This window comes from Sinocyclocheilus rhinocerous, unplaced genomic scaffold (genome assembly GCF_001515625.1).
Source record: "Sinocyclocheilus rhinocerous isolate Xijiao unplaced genomic scaffold, SAMN03320098_v1.1 scaffold604, whole genome shotgun sequence".
In the NCBI taxonomy this organism is placed as follows: domain Eukaryota; kingdom Metazoa; phylum Chordata; class Actinopteri; order Cypriniformes; family Cyprinidae; genus Sinocyclocheilus; species Sinocyclocheilus rhinocerous.
The window spans coordinates 1,064,881-1,080,430 of record NW_015658518.1 but is presented as its reverse complement, the minus strand read 5'-3'; the positions used below and the strand labels follow the sequence as shown (position 1 = coordinate 1,080,430).

The 15,550-nt window shown below is 35.4% G+C and overlaps 2 protein-coding genes across 5 annotated transcripts in view; one reads left to right on the top strand and one right to left on the bottom strand.

Annotated features, from left to right (window-relative positions):
• Nucleotides 1–1,011, bottom strand: part of LOC107722474 (thromboxane-A synthase-like) — an 81,673-nt gene extending 80,662 nt beyond the window's left edge. For 2 of the 3 annotated variants that reach the window (XM_016530831.1, XM_016530833.1), the window contains exon 1: nt 958–997. The gene's annotated coding sequence lies outside the window, so the exon portion shown is untranslated. Of the gene's footprint in view, nt 1–957 lie in introns of all 3 variants that reach the window. The other variant, XM_016530832.1, reaches the window with a different exon arrangement.
• Nucleotides 1,012–2,218: 1,207 nt separating this feature from the next.
• The window catches only part of LOC107722467 (homeodomain-interacting protein kinase 2-like), a 122,829-nt gene continuing 109,497 nt past the window's right edge, over nt 2,219–15,550 (top strand). For both annotated transcript variants that reach the window (XM_016530822.1, XM_016530821.1), the window contains exon 1: nt 2,219–2,648. In XM_016530822.1, coding sequence (XP_016386308.1) covers nt 2,630–2,648 — 19 coding nt within the window. In that variant the 5' untranslated portion in view covers nt 2,219–2,629. The remainder of the gene's footprint in view (nt 2,649–15,550) is intronic.

Below are 15,550 nucleotides of genomic sequence, written 5' to 3'. Positions count from 1 at the left end.
ACATACGCTGCAGCTCCTCAAACATTGAACAAAATAAAACAAGTAAAAGCATTTTTTTTTTCAAATTACTTTCCAAATTTAGAAATAATTTTCCTTCATTTAAGTAGTGTGAGAGCGCAACGATGCTCTAAATGTGTTGGCATAGCAACGTGATACTTCCTGTTTCCTTTTCCGCCTGTCCTACGAAGGCCGTCTCGTTTAAATCTTGGTTGAGGACACTTCCTATATGCATCCTACAGAGGATGCGACCTCCAGAGGATTCGACCTCCGGAGGGCGCAGCCTTCTAAATGAGACACAGCTACTATGATTCGCAGTGATTCTTATACTTGAATATATAAATCAGAATATGAGTTTAGACAAATATCACATGCTTACTTGATCACACAAATCAGAACTATAAAAAATAATAATCACCTCAAAGAATATATTAGCCTAACATTATTTGAGTGAAAAGTTCGTCACATAATCAAACAAACAAATCAATCAATAAAAACGTAAACAAATGAACAGACACACAATATTTTTTTATAGGCCTACAAATAATTTTTTTTCAAAGATGACTTCTTACAAGTCATTCTACAAATATTCGATTTGGCAGTGCATTAATTTCTGTTACATCTGTGCATGCTACTGTATGTGATTGTGAAACTTCTCCGAAATTCAAGTTAAGATTGTTTATAATTTAGGCTACTGTCAACATTGTGTTACTGTTTTACCAATAGCCTACACAGACGAAGAATAAATTCAATACTCTCGATGCTCTCTATGTCATGTCACCTTTGCCCTATTGTTTTGTAATAGAATCCTACAACGGTTTACGTAATTAAAAGAACGAGCAGCGATCATCATGCACTCTGCTAATAATGTTTGCTGTTGCTTGAGTAATTCTGGGATGTTACAATGTTATGAAAAGTTTAGATTATACCAGTAGTAAATGATATAAACAATGCGCTTACCCTGTGTTTGACAGCAACCGCTTGCGATGACACTAAGGCGTTCTGGAAAATGTAGTTTTTATGCGGCTGGGGAAAACAAATTCCCACGCAATGACTTGTGGTACTTGTAGTTTGCACTGATCGCTAGCTGGGGGACCACACACAAGAATTGTAGCCTACAGTTCTTTATTTGAATATGGTAGACCTAATAATAATAATAATAATAATAATAATAATAAAGTAATATCCTACTATTTCATATTTTGTGTCAGTTTGTTTGTTTGCTATAGCTACAGTATATTGTTGTCTTGTATTATAAAGCATTGTTTTGTGAAGAAAAGGTGCATGACCTCTTGAAGATTACTGTTTTAATATGTGTTTGGCACTGGATAACAGCTGTATGTAATCTACTTTTTGAATTTTTTATTGCGTTCACTGTAATAAATATACAATGATATGCTATAGCCTAATATGTACTGTATGTGTATATGCTATGATGCATCCAACTTCATCTAATGCTATGTTAAACAGAGCACTCTTTTCAATATAAGTAGCTAATGTTCCACTTCCTACACGGTTACGTCAGTCATAATTTTAAAATCTATGGAAAAAAATGTTCAAAAACACGGTTTGATAAATGTTGCTTTATGCTGATGAAATTTCCCAAGCAAAATTAACAATTTTATAGTCTCATCAACTATGGAAAAAAACAGATTTGGTTTTTCTGATGAATCTATCACTCATCTATTGCAATTTTTAATGAAATGTCCAATGTATTCAAATGGATATCCAGTTGATGTATAAGAGATTCTGGTTTAATCTCTGTAATCCCGTTCTGATGGACTTGAATATGATGGATATTATCACAATGTTTAGTGCAATAATCAGATCCTACCCTTTAAAATAATTATAATTAAAAACGTTATTGTTACTATAATAAAACTTTAAAAAGAGAAATATTGTTCAATTTTCTTAAATATTCTTTATAATTAATTTATTATTGTTTACAGTGGAACCACTAAAACTTAAATGATGTGGGCATGCATGATATCAAGTTTTTTTTACATGTAGCCTACTATAATGGTAATCTTTAAAATTCCTTGGATGCATATGCCATGGTAATATTTCATTAACATATAACACCCTCACTACACCATGGTGACATGGCAGTAAGGAAGTAATAAATGTAATATCAATAGTATTTTGACAGAACTGACGTTAGCTGTTTGCAGAACAGCAGTGAGCCCGATCGAGTAGATCGTCGTTTGATTTAGAGGCCCAGTTCAACACGATCGGTTACCTCGTCGTTTGATTACAACGTAAAGTCGCTCCGTTCGCTCGCTCGTTTCTCTCATTGCAACTTTTGCAGGCACTCACTCCACACAGACATGATCACCAGCTGAAGCCAAGACCTGCAATTTGGCTCTTTTTTTAGAGCCAAAACACCATCGATACCCGTGGAGTTAAGTTGCAGACATCCTTTTTTCATCACGCACCCCGGGCCGATTATCAAATTGAAATTCTGGATGTGATTTTTCATTCTTTTATCCTTTTTCTCTCTCTGATGAACTGGGTTAGTAATGCAGGAGACAGCAGCGATTCTGTCCGCGGCTCAAGATGGCAGATTTTTATTGAGTTGTGAACAGTGCTGTCGCTTCATTTTTTGCCATGAATAACAGACATCCTTGCACCGATGGCCCCTGTATACGAAGGTAAGGTCTACAGCCCTTACGAGGGTGAAATTAATGTCAGACCTGCACATAATTGACTAACATTATTCACTCTCTCCGCAGAGAGACCGTCGGGTCCTGAGGTGCATTACCAATCTGTTACTTGTGTCAGAAAGGATGCATTTGTTAAATGTGTATTATTTATGAAATCTTAGCTTGATGTGCTATCAGGTAGTTGTTGAATTCGTCCAGGTTTATTGTGGATTTTGACTAAAATGTATTTGAAAGCGCAAGCCTCCCTCTGTTTCATTGTGCAATGCTGTCTATTCACTTAATGGTTATTCTTATAGGCTATTAGTACAAAATACCACAGTTTTATAATAGATTGATGTGTATTCTGCATGCTTATAACATATATATATATATATATATATATATATATATATATTAGATTATGGATCTATTTAGGTAGGGAATAGCCTATACAAAACAGAAAGTGGATGTGAAGCAAACAGGCAGTGTGCAGATAAGGCTTGAGTGGAATTGCGTTTACTAATTTCTCGTTTCCCTATTATGTGACTTGTTATTCTATTGATGCTGCACAATATATGTTGTAATGATTTGGCGTGATTTAGACTAACTAATACACTGCAGTGTTAAGGTGACTAATCCTTGTGCAGGAATGCTTTATGGAGAATATAGTGACTCCATAGCACAGTTTTTACTGTCTTAGCATTTTTTTTTGTTCCCTGTGAGGGGTAAAATCGATTCATCAACAGCCGAAAAAGCTGGTTTTGTTCTCCAGAGAGCATGCCGAGGTCACTTACAGGGTTAGTTCACCCCAAAATTAATTCTGTCATCATTTACTCACCTAAACCTCGTTGACTTTCTTTTTTTTCGGTGGAGATTTTGGACAGAATGTTAGTGACTGACAGCCTTAATCACTTTTGCTGTATGCAAAATGAAAGTGAACGGTGATTGAGATTGACATCTTTCCAGCCGCACAGGTTTGGAATGACGCGAGGGTGTGTAAATGATGACAGATTTTACATTTTTGGATGAACTATCTCTTCATGGCTGTGCCTCAAAACCACATGCTGTCAATTTTTGGGCGGCATAGGTGCATATGCAGCTTTTTGGAGCACTGTAAGTGCCTTCAGTGCTTTAAAATGTAGGTAGCTCACTAGGTTTTCAGACACAGCCTTAGTTGTGGTTGACTTTGATTTCAGATTGAGGTTGAGTCATATTCTGGTTGGTTGTAGTTCATAATTTGGACAAATATGAAGCAATGCATGAGTGCGATAGTGACTCAAATGTCAGAGGTACCATGCCAGCCTCAGACAGCTGAAGGTTTGCATTTGTCTTTTTAAAATTTTTTCAGTATTTCTGATTGATTACCCATGCTCCCTCTGCTGGTGATAGCAACCCCCACCTTTTTTTGTCTTTTTAAGATTATTTGCACAAAATGCATAAGCATTACTTTTATTGTTTGCCTTAGGAAGGCAAGTGGAAAACATGCAAACCTTTACTCACAGTTCCACAACTTTCTTAGTTGATTAGATGATAGATGATCTTATAGGTAGATGGATGCTGCAGATGGATGGATGCTAGATAGATTCATCTTGTGGAACTGTAACATTTGAAGACCCTTAAGGTAACCTTAAGGGGCATCTGAAGACCCTTGAGACTTGGTTTAGCCTTCGTGTAACTTTCGAGGTTTGCTCTGGCTGTTGTATAAACCGCATCTCCTATGGGGACGTTCACTGTAATCCCAAACAAAACCAAGTGAGCTTATTTAAGAAACAATCTGTAGGACTTTAGCTTAATTGTTTAGTCGAACAGTGATGCTCATAAGGTGTAAAGAGAGATTTGTCATTTGGAAGTAGTTAATGAAGTAGAAATGACATTGTTCTGGTGGTTTCTCTTTCTCTGCTCTTGCTTATTATAGATGTGTGCGCTCAGAATGGAAATGTGGGGCAGCATCGCACATTTCCTTTACTGTCCATATGTCTTGTGTGATATTTATGAATGCAGTTATGTAGTTTTTACACTTCAGATGGCTGGTTTATGCAGAAATGTGTTTCTTTTGCTGTTTATCTCTCTTTGTTTCACTTGTAGAGTTGTTTTCATTGCGTTACAAAAGCTGGAAATTTTAATATGGTGCTGTTGTGTCATTACCTTACGAAAGCCTAATAATTTGTTGCTTTTTGTGGTTTGAGCAGCCAGTCCAATATAACGCCGATCTGTGAGTGTATGTGAACGCACATTAAAACTAGATTAAATGTCTGGTCATGCTTGTTTTGCATTTATTTACGGACTCCTCTGCTCATCTCATGGCTGTCAGATGAGTGTATTGTGTCGCTAAGGCACATGCGCGCTGTGTTGAGCTCTTTTCAAAAGCATGGAGTAAAAGACCTTTCAGTTTGTGAATAAATATCTGTTACTGCTCCAGTTTAGGGTACAGACTGTCTGTGGAGACGTTTGTAATGCCAGACCATAGTGAGAGCTCTTTGTTGTTGCCTTTTCCCCTGTTCTGATTTGTCTTTGTGGAGCGCTGTGGTGCAGGCCCAACGCTCTGGCTCAATCCCATACGGAAGAGTAATCTGGGGCCAGAGGAGTCTTGGCTCCTGGCCTCGTAACCCACACTGACATGGTGATAAATGCCTGATGTGAGGACCAGGACAACCTGTTTCTACAGCAGAAGGAAGCAAATGTTTAGCTTTGGAATGCTGGAGATGGAAAGACGCCTTGAGTCAGGCCTGGGTCTTTCCGATTATTGTTTTTTGTCTTTATATTTAGGGGTCATGTGTGGTGATTATTAATATTGTTTGCAGTATGTTTAATCTTTAAAGGAATAGTTACTATAAATGAAAATTACATTATTATTTATTCACCCTCATGCTGTTGCAAGACTGTATGACTTTCTTTCTTCCCTGGAACATTGAAGGTTGAGTGTTGCACAGAATTTCCAAGTTGCTTTTTTTTCCATAAAACATAAATATACCATACTGTTCAAAAGTTTGATGTCAGTAAATTAATATTTTTATTTAGCAAGGATGCATTAAATGAATAAAACCAGCAAAGGCATAGACAGCATTTCAAATACAATTTATTTTTTTACTTTCTATTCATTAGAGAATCCGGAAAAATATGTACCATGCTTTCCACAAAAGCATTAAGAAGCACAACTGTTTTTAACATTGATATTAATAATAAGAAATGCTTCTTGATCAGCAGATTAGCATATATGAATGTTTTCTGAAGGATCATGTCACCTGTGACACTTGAAGACTGGAGTAATATCTGCTGGAAATTCAGCTTTGCCATCACAGGAATAAACTACATTTCAAAATCTATTAAAATGGAAAATGGTAATTTCAAAATGTAATAATTTTTCTCTTAATATTACTCTTTTTTTTTTTTTTTTTAATTTATGTATTTTTGATCAAATAAATGCAGCCTAGGTGAGCATAAGAGGCCTTTTTCAGAAACATCTAAAAAATCTTATCTTCAAGCTTTTGAGAGAAACCAAAGAAAAAAAAACACCCTCAAATTGGTCCATATGACTTCTCCATTATATTCCAGGCCTTCTGAAACCAATCTTTTAGGAACCAGTATAATGGTCTAAACCATATGATTAGTTGTTCTCTGACCTGTAGATGATCTCTGCCAACTGTTTTTGCTTTTCAGACCTTTGGAAACCTTCTTGGTTCCCCTGAGTTTGAGTTCACGCCACCATCTCCACTTGATGAGCATCTGCGTCATAAATTTCTTAAAGCAACTGTTCCAACATGTCCTTCTGTTTTGGTGTTGGAGTTGATTGATTGTCCCTAACTGATCTTAACCCATGGCTGAGGTCCAGGGTCATTGCCAGTTGAGAATTGCAGGAAAATCTATAAGTTTGGAGGTCATCGCCCCTGAGTGAGTTTACATTGTTGCCCCCCTCAATCAAGAGGAAGTGCTTCCTTGCTAGGACATTGAAGCATTGTGACCCCGGTGTGTGTTTGCCTGGTTCTCATAGCCATCCACGCTTGAAAGCCACAATGGCTGTCCAGGTCATTGGTCACTCTGGAAATAGTCTTTTCCAGCGCATTATCCTCACAGAAGTCCTTACAGGACTTTTCGCCTCACCGTGGGTCAGTGAATGAACCGCAGGCTTACTGAATGTGATTATGCTGTCCACATCTTGTGCTCCTTTGAAGCCTGAGGGACATTTGAGCTCTCAGAACCTCAGTGGGGAAATGGCTCACAGGTGTGCTCTGGTGCCCAAGGGAGTAGAATTGTGGGATATGGGGGTTGGTTAGTTAATGGGGTCTGTCCTACTGACAGAAACCAAAAGTGCAGGGGAAAACGGGGCTTTGTTACTGACCACGGTGAGCTCATTCATTTTTATAGGTGTTTATTTTGCCTGTGAAATGCACCAATTTTTGCATGTGTGGATTGAAACGGAAATGTGCAATATCAATGCATTGACTGCATCTAAGATTTTAAAAAATCGCTAATCTTTATAAACTCTCTGCCGGTTGTTGGATGGCACAACTGCTAGTGAACAAGTTCAATATTCCAGTCTCTCATTATCAATAAATGACTGTCTGAGAAAGACGTTGTTAATGGCAAATGTATTTATAAATGAAATCCAGATAGGAGTAATAAAAATAAAGTCATTTGCACTCTGTGTATGGCTGTAATTATCTTCAAAGCTCAACAAGTATGAAATATAAACACAGTGGATGTTTTGGTATAACATATTTTTCTCATTAACTGATTTATGTGGGTGCTTGTCACAGTGACGCTGAGCTCTAGAAGTCTCACAGAATGAAACTGTCCAATTAAGTAAACAGTGTTAAATGTGATGGCTTTAAATATTTAATTCATCTCTTTTATTATAAATACAATAAAAACAAACTTTGAATCCTTATTAATTCAATATTGCAAACCTCAGAGGATTCGTAAACCTCTGTATGTCTCTGAAGTTGTTCATTTGTAAAAGCGTTTACATTTTAGATGCTATCAGTATGTTGGTTTTGTTGTCTGTGCAAACATATAAAAATGCATGTTTGCCACAGCTGGAGCAGAGAATTTAAGAAAAAAAATGTGGGGGCTGTAAAAGTGTTCATTTATTTAATATTGTAATTTTTAATATGAATTACTGAATATTAAACCATAATACTAATAAGCATTCTTCATTATAACAGTGTTGCCTTAGTATTATTTACATACTATTCATATTTTCATTAGTAGTAGTATTTATTAATATTTTGAATAATATTTTGACTGCTATTTATATTTTCAGTTTTCATTTTACTTTGTTCACGTAATTTTAAAGGTGTTTTGACATTTCTATTAGTTTCAGTTTTAGTTTCAGTAATTTAGTAATAGTAATTTATAGTTTCATCTTATTTTATTAAATCCTATTATTCTTTTGAAGGCCCTAGTTTTTAACTGTAGAAATAAAAAAAACTAAATCTCCATAAAGCATTGTGGGGGGAAAAAAAATATTCATTCCAAAGTGTTTTGATGGAGTTTTTTTTTTTTTTTTCTCACCAATGTTACTATTAGTATGATCCCGAGGGCTTTATGACACTGGTCTGGAACATATATTTTATAATTTTATACTTAAGTTTAAAGTATAAGCACAAAGAAATAAATTGTTTATATAATAATAATAATAATAATAATAATAATAAATTGTTTATATATATATCATGTTTATAAATCCACCTGTACATTAATAATGGTAGAAAAAAGATACACAACATTAGATTTAGCCTAATACTTATTATTACTTAATTACTTATTTTTGTGTTTTAGTAATTACTGTGGTTTTAGAGTAACGCCTATATAAAAGCATATTTATTTTGAAACAACTTTAGAAACAAGATGTTTTTATAATGTCATGCTTAATATTTTTCTCACATAGTCCAAATGGATTTTTATACATAATATATAGCTATCTTTATTTTTATTTTTAATATTTATTATTTTCTCGCTAGGGGATCATCACATTGCACTGACTATCTTTCTCTTCAAGTTCTGCTCTGTACATCCCCTCTCGGGCACCACAGCACATGACCTGCAGGCTGCATAATGGGATTTTATTATTTAATAATTAGCCTGTTTGCTGTGCTCATGTTGTCTTACGTAATAATTTGTTATGTAACTCCCAGTTTAAATGACCAATTTGCGGTTCTCTATTTGTGAAAGTTTTGGCATGACTGGCAACAATTAGTCCGCTATAAGGTTTCATGGAGAGCCATGCCAGCGACGTTAGTCCACGAGCTCTCGCCACATGCGCGATACGCCGGGGTAGGTGAGTTCCGCATTGATTCGCAGCCATGCAGAAACACAGAAGGATCCAGCTGCAAGCCTCTCTGTTTGTTTCGTGGTGCGGGCGTCAGATATGATGCAGCACCAAGGGCATTTTCAGACAATGCTGAGTGTCATACCTTTCTACACCCACACTTATCCCACAGCACTACTGCATTCTGGGATACATTGCGTGTTTACACGGTAAACAAAAGGTTTGCATTTACGTTGCCAGGCTGTGTCAACATATGGTCACTTAGTGAGGTAAATAAGCAGCAATGAAAATGCAAAGGGAAACCGATGGGAATGACAAGGAAATCAAGTCATTTTTGTTTCAAAACATCACAAATGGGTCTGTTTTGACTCCTTCTGCCAGGTCTGGTGGATGTGCTTTTTTTTTTTTTTTCTTAAAGGGTGGGGGTCCAACTGGCATGTTTCCTTTGATCAGATATGAGAGGATCAGTTCACGCTGGGGTCTCTCCCGGCTGCATTCTTCCACCAACAAAGGGAAATGAAAGGGGGGCTTTTTTTCACAGCCGCTAGATTTGCGGGGCTGTAATCACATGGCAATTACTCCTTCATGAAGGGCACCATTCATTTCGCCTTCACACCTATGGTTACCGGCACCAGGGTTCATATCACCAGCCACTGACTGATGGAATTCAGCTGCTTTTGTGCAATGCAATCCTGCTTATGCCTATATCTCAGGGCATCAGTTATGAATTTGAGTAAAATGCACAAGTGCAAGTGGTTGATGACATGGGTAGCTTTGGTTTAACTTGAGCTGAAACATTTGGAGTAGAAGCCATTTTATCTCAGGAATTGCTAGTAATTTTCATAAACAATTGGCAAATGGCAAGGAGCACACTGAATTAACCATTGTGTTATGCTAAAAAAAAAAACTTAACCTAATTTGGTGTTCCCAGTCAAATATGAGCTTGTAAGTCTCTAAAAATGCAATATTATCACCAAATCTTGGATTCAATCTTTTTGTCAACTTGTACTTGTTTTCTTTCAATTAGCATAGGTTTTGTATTTCTTTTGGAACTGATTGATCATAGGCCTCATTGATCTGAGCTTATCAGTTTTTGAGTGAAAAACAACATTATTTGTGGGTAATTTCACTCAGAAGCTGAGGTGCAAATACAAAACCAATTGTAAGAAAACAAGCTGTATTTTTTGCCCGGGAACACCACAATTATCAATTTTGGGGGGAATTTGTACTGTACCCAGTGTGAGCAAACTTCAGTAGGTTTTGATCCAATGTGATAACGTTAACTTGCATTTTTTGGAAAGAGAAAATCCTCTCTGGGCCAAAATGACCAGAAAAACAGAAATGGTATTCTCTTTTGTACTCCTATAATCTTTGTTTTATTTACATCTTTGGAGAAATCATTTTTTCTAGTGTACTTGGAGATAAAACGTGGTCTCGTGTGCTGATTTCTGTAATGTGGGTTACTGTGCATGTGCATACATCAATGAAACCGGGGGTTAAATTGGCGTACAATGCATTCATTGGTCTTTCAGCATGCTCTCCCCCTCCCTGTTCTGACCATGCCATGCCAGTCTGCTGAAAGCACATTGTCTATGCCCTATATAATCCTATTGTTGTTGAGAAACCCCCATAAGTTGGGCCAATTGGCATGGCGAGGCCCGGCCTGCTTTATCAGGGTAATGTACAGTCTAAACTTGATGAGACAGACAGATTAGCTTTGTCCACAAACATCTCATAGTTAGAACCCAACATAACTGAACACAATAGTATAAAGATGCCCATGTTTCATTGGTTGCATTTACTTTTATTCATTTATTAGGGTTTGTTTGTGTAGATCATTGGCCACTCTTATGCATGGAAACTCAATCACTGACAGTTATTTCTGTAAAGTGAGTTGAATGTTTTATTTTATTGCATTTTATTTAAATGTCTGTTTTTTATATTTATTTTTTAAATTTCTGTATTTATCAGTACCTGTCAATATTTGATATTTATCAGCTGATCAGCTTGATATATATCTTTCCTCTTATTACTAGGACTTTCTAAACAATTACTTTTTTTTAATAAAGATTTAAAAAATGTTTTAAAAGGAATATTTTCACTGTAAATAATAATGCATAGTCTAAATTTACCTGTATACAAACTATTTATTTTATTTTAATGTTTTAATCACGTTTTAAAATGACTTTTTAAGTAATATATATATATATATATATATATATATATAATTTTTTTTAACCTTTTTTAACTTTTTTCATCTTTTCTATTTACTAACAATAGTACTTTCTTTTAACAATGTAAGATAGATAGATAGATAGATAGATAGATTTTTTTTATGTAAAAACCGTTATTAAAATACTTTTTTTTTTTTAAATGTTACGTTTTTTTTTCATAGTGGTAAATAAAACAGATTATTAGAGTACGCTTTACAATTTCTGAGTGAAAATTGTTTTTACACCATATTTCTTCACTGTATGTACAGTATGTCTCAGTCTTTCTCAATCTTATTTAAGGATTTCTTGAAGGTAATATAGTCAGGAGAATAATATATAATTTTTTTTAACCTTTTTTAACTTTTTTCATCTTTTCTATTTACTAACAATAGTACTTTCTTTTAACAATGTAAGATAGATAGATAGATAGATAGATAGATTTTTTTTATGTAAAAACCGTTATTAAAATACTTTTTTTTTTTTTAATGTTACGTTTTTTTTTCATAGTGGTAAATAAAACAGATTATTAGAGTACGCTTTACAATTTCTGAGTGAAAATTGTTTTTACACCATATTTCTTCACTGTATGTACAGTATGTCTCAGTCTTTCTCAATCTTATTTAAGGATTTCTTGAAGGTAATATAGTCAGGAGAATAGAGAGAGCGGTATTGTCAATAAGTCTCTTCAAAATGGTCACTTCCCACCCTCTCATTCTCAGGTTTTATGCCTCATGTACTGAACAGTGCTGCAGGTAAAACTCTCCACACACACACAGTCATTGTGGGGTTTGGCCGCCCAGCCCGACTGTGGGCTCTTCACAGATGGCTGCAGGTAGCGTGACACGCTTGGCTGATAACCAAAGGACTTCAAAGCCCCAGACAGCCAGAACAGAGCTGAGAGAGTCTGCCCCACTTTTTGATGTGCGCTTGGAGGAGTGAGAAAGGGACACTGGCGCCCCGACAGACCAGAGTGCTCTTAAGAGCCGGAGATGAACGGCCCCATTGCCCCTTAATGAGCTCTGCTCGAAAACCCATCATGCTCACACACAGGTCCTTTTTGTCAAGAAAGCTTGATCAGTTAACGGTAGACTCTAGTTAACCGAGCAAAGCTCTGATTGGCAACTTTTTTTAACTAATCTTGACTTTTAAGTCACATTTGTCCAGTTTTTCCTCTTTAATTTAAGGTTCTCTTTGAATTCAAAGCACTGTGAAGGTTGTAAGAGACAGTCTTAAAAGATAGCTCACCCAAAAATGAAAATTGTCATCTAGTCAGATTCACATCGTTCCAAACCTGTATGATTTTCTTTCTTCTGTGCAACACAAAGGAAGATTAAAAAGAAAAGATAGTCTTAATTTTTGTCCATGCAATGAAAGTCAATGGGGTCCAAAGTTTGTTGGACAAAAACAGTTGATTTTTTTCACAAAAGAAATCTTTTTTTTTTTAATATGGTAAATATTTTATAGTGTCATGTTCAAACATTTTAGTCCGTTTTACTTGGATGTCAATTTTAATTGACAAAAATAATGGTAACACTTTATTTTAAGGACCAATTTTCACTATTAACTAGCTGTTATTATCATGCATATTACTAGCATACTGGCCATTTATTAGTACTCATAAAGCAAATATTAATGCCTTATTCTGCATGACCATATTTTAGATCCCTTTATCCGACCCCATTCCTAAACTTATCAACTATCTTACTAACTATTAATAACAAGCAAATTAGGAGTTTATTGAGGGAAAACTCTTAATTAAAAGTGAATATGTGTTCCCTATTCTAAAGTGTTACCAAAATAACATTTTAGGTGATTAGAAACCAAATATTGAGACATTTTGTACATTAATTTAGTATGATATTGCAATTTATACACTACTGTTCAAAAGTTTAGGGTCAGTAAGATTTTATTAATGTTTTTGAAAGAAGTCCAGTGCTCAAGGCAGCATTGAAAATACAATACAATATTGAACTATTGAAAATACAATAAAACAGCAATGTTAATAGCTGTATTCTATTTTAATATTTTAGAATATAATTTAATCCTGTGATTTCTTATTATTATCAATGTTAAAAACAGTTCTACTTGATATTTTTGTGGAAACTAATACAATTTTGCATTTATTTAAAATAGAAATGTTTTGTAACATTATAAATGGCTTTACTGTCAATTTTGATAAATTTATTGCATTATAACAGAATAATACATATATATATATATATATATATATATAAACAACACTTCTGAACAGTGGTGTCCATGAATCAACGTTTAACAAATCAAATTTTTTTCTTAGCACATTGTAATTTGTTTGTATGCGGATTAAAGTGTTAGTTCACCCAAAAATGAAAATTAAGTTGCGCTAATTTAAATTTTTGGGTGAACTAACCCTTTAATGTATGTTATTATTTGTTAAAATTGTTTAATTATAATACAGATGTATTGACGTAATCATATAACTCAGTAATTTTGTTAGATGTACCATAGAAGATGTGCTTTGGGCCACTGGTGTGTGACGTAGGCTATGGATTTCACTGTATATGCTCTCTCTGAGCTGACCTATCATTCAACACACTCTCCAGAGAACGGCAGCAAGCGAAAGGGAGGCTGATTATAGATGCTGTATTCTCCATCCTCTCCTCTGCTGGGGTGCATCTTGCAGGGCCGATTTCTTAGAGGTTAATAATTGAAAGGGTGCTGGTGGGTTGTTGGCAGGGTGTAGTTGTGCGTAGGCTGTAACCTTCGTGTGTGTGAGACGCCCTCCCCTCTTTCACATGGGGGCCTGCCCTCCCCTCTTCAGGGCAGCTCGACGCTCCCGGAGCCCAGAAAATCTCGGTCTCCTTCCTTGCTCCGTCTCCAAGAAAGGCCAAATGCCGACCTTTTGCTATGAAAGCATGGCCTTTGCCATTTCTGGGATTGTTGTTTTTACTGTGCAAACTTTATGACTGTGAACACGACATAGCAAGAGCGTGAGGGAGAACGAGGTTGAGATGGATGGAAGCTGATACAACTGGGTGGATACTGAGCGTCAACACTGGGACTCATTCCCTCGTGGGCTCTGGATCCTGTTTATTTTAGGCTGGACACCCTCTTTCATGTGTCTTGAAAGTCCGTGTTGCCTTTGGTGTCACGGGCTGGCTGACTGATTAGAGGCTTCTCTCTTTGAGGAGTACGACAGCAGAATTTCTCAATCTGTGAATCCCTTTGGGACGGTGCTGCATAGACATTGTAACCTCGAACTCGGCTTGGAGACAAGACAAATCCTGTCAATAATATATACGTCCCCTTTCTACTTTCAGTAAGAATGTGAGTCACATGTTGTGGTGTGTGTATATAACAGAGAGTTCCTGTCATGTTAAGGGGCCAGAGCACTTAGAATTCAGCCTTGAAATAAAAAAAACAGACAAGACAAGAATGAGCTAAATAAGATAGTGTTTATATATATATATATATATATATATATATATATAAACACTAAGTTTTAATTGGAATGCCGGATAAAAAAACATGATTTTTGAACATTTTTTAAAACCGAGTTAGCTGTTTTTGCAAATGAACTCTTCATATATATATTAAGGTATGTTAATTAATAATTAATTAATTATGTTTTTGCCCGATATATTGGTACCATATCAGTTATCAGCTGGTATTAGAAATATTAAAATGTATTGTAAATATTTTATGTTAAATAGTGCATGCTCATTTCCCTTATTTATACATTTAGATTATCTTGTTCATCCTGTAACACTCAAAATTAATTTTTAAAAACACTTATAATTTAATAACACTGCTAAATGCAATCTTTAGCTAATTTTAGAGTGAATATCCATTGTTGAATATCTATTGATAATGTACATTTGTAATGTTGTGATGTCTAGATTCACTTGTATGATACAATGTATGGTACTATACAATGACTAATTAATTTTTAGGGTTTTATTTTATTATTATTATTATTTTATATATTTTTTTTTAGATAAAACATTATACAATTTTCAGCTTTATCAGCCAGTGTTATTTTAATATTATTTATATATTAATATTATATAATATAGTATTTACAAAATCAATGTTAATAGTTTTAGTTAGCAATAACAACACTGTTATCAGCTTATTAGTATTTTATTACATGGAAAACAATCAGCATGAACATTCTGTTAAACATCTGCTCCTTTTGTGTGCTGCACAAGAAATAAAAGTCACAGGTTTGGAATGACATGAGAGTGATTAAATGACAGAATGTTCGTTTTGGGCTGAACTGTCCCTTTAAGGTGTGTGTTTGTGTGAGGGGCAGATTGGCGCTGTGGCCTGAAATGTCTCATGTGGCTGACATTGCTAAGGCCATGTGCCTGAACTCTGTTGCATTTGAGAGGGGAGGATACCTACATAAACACACACACACACACGCACACACACGCACACAATAGTCT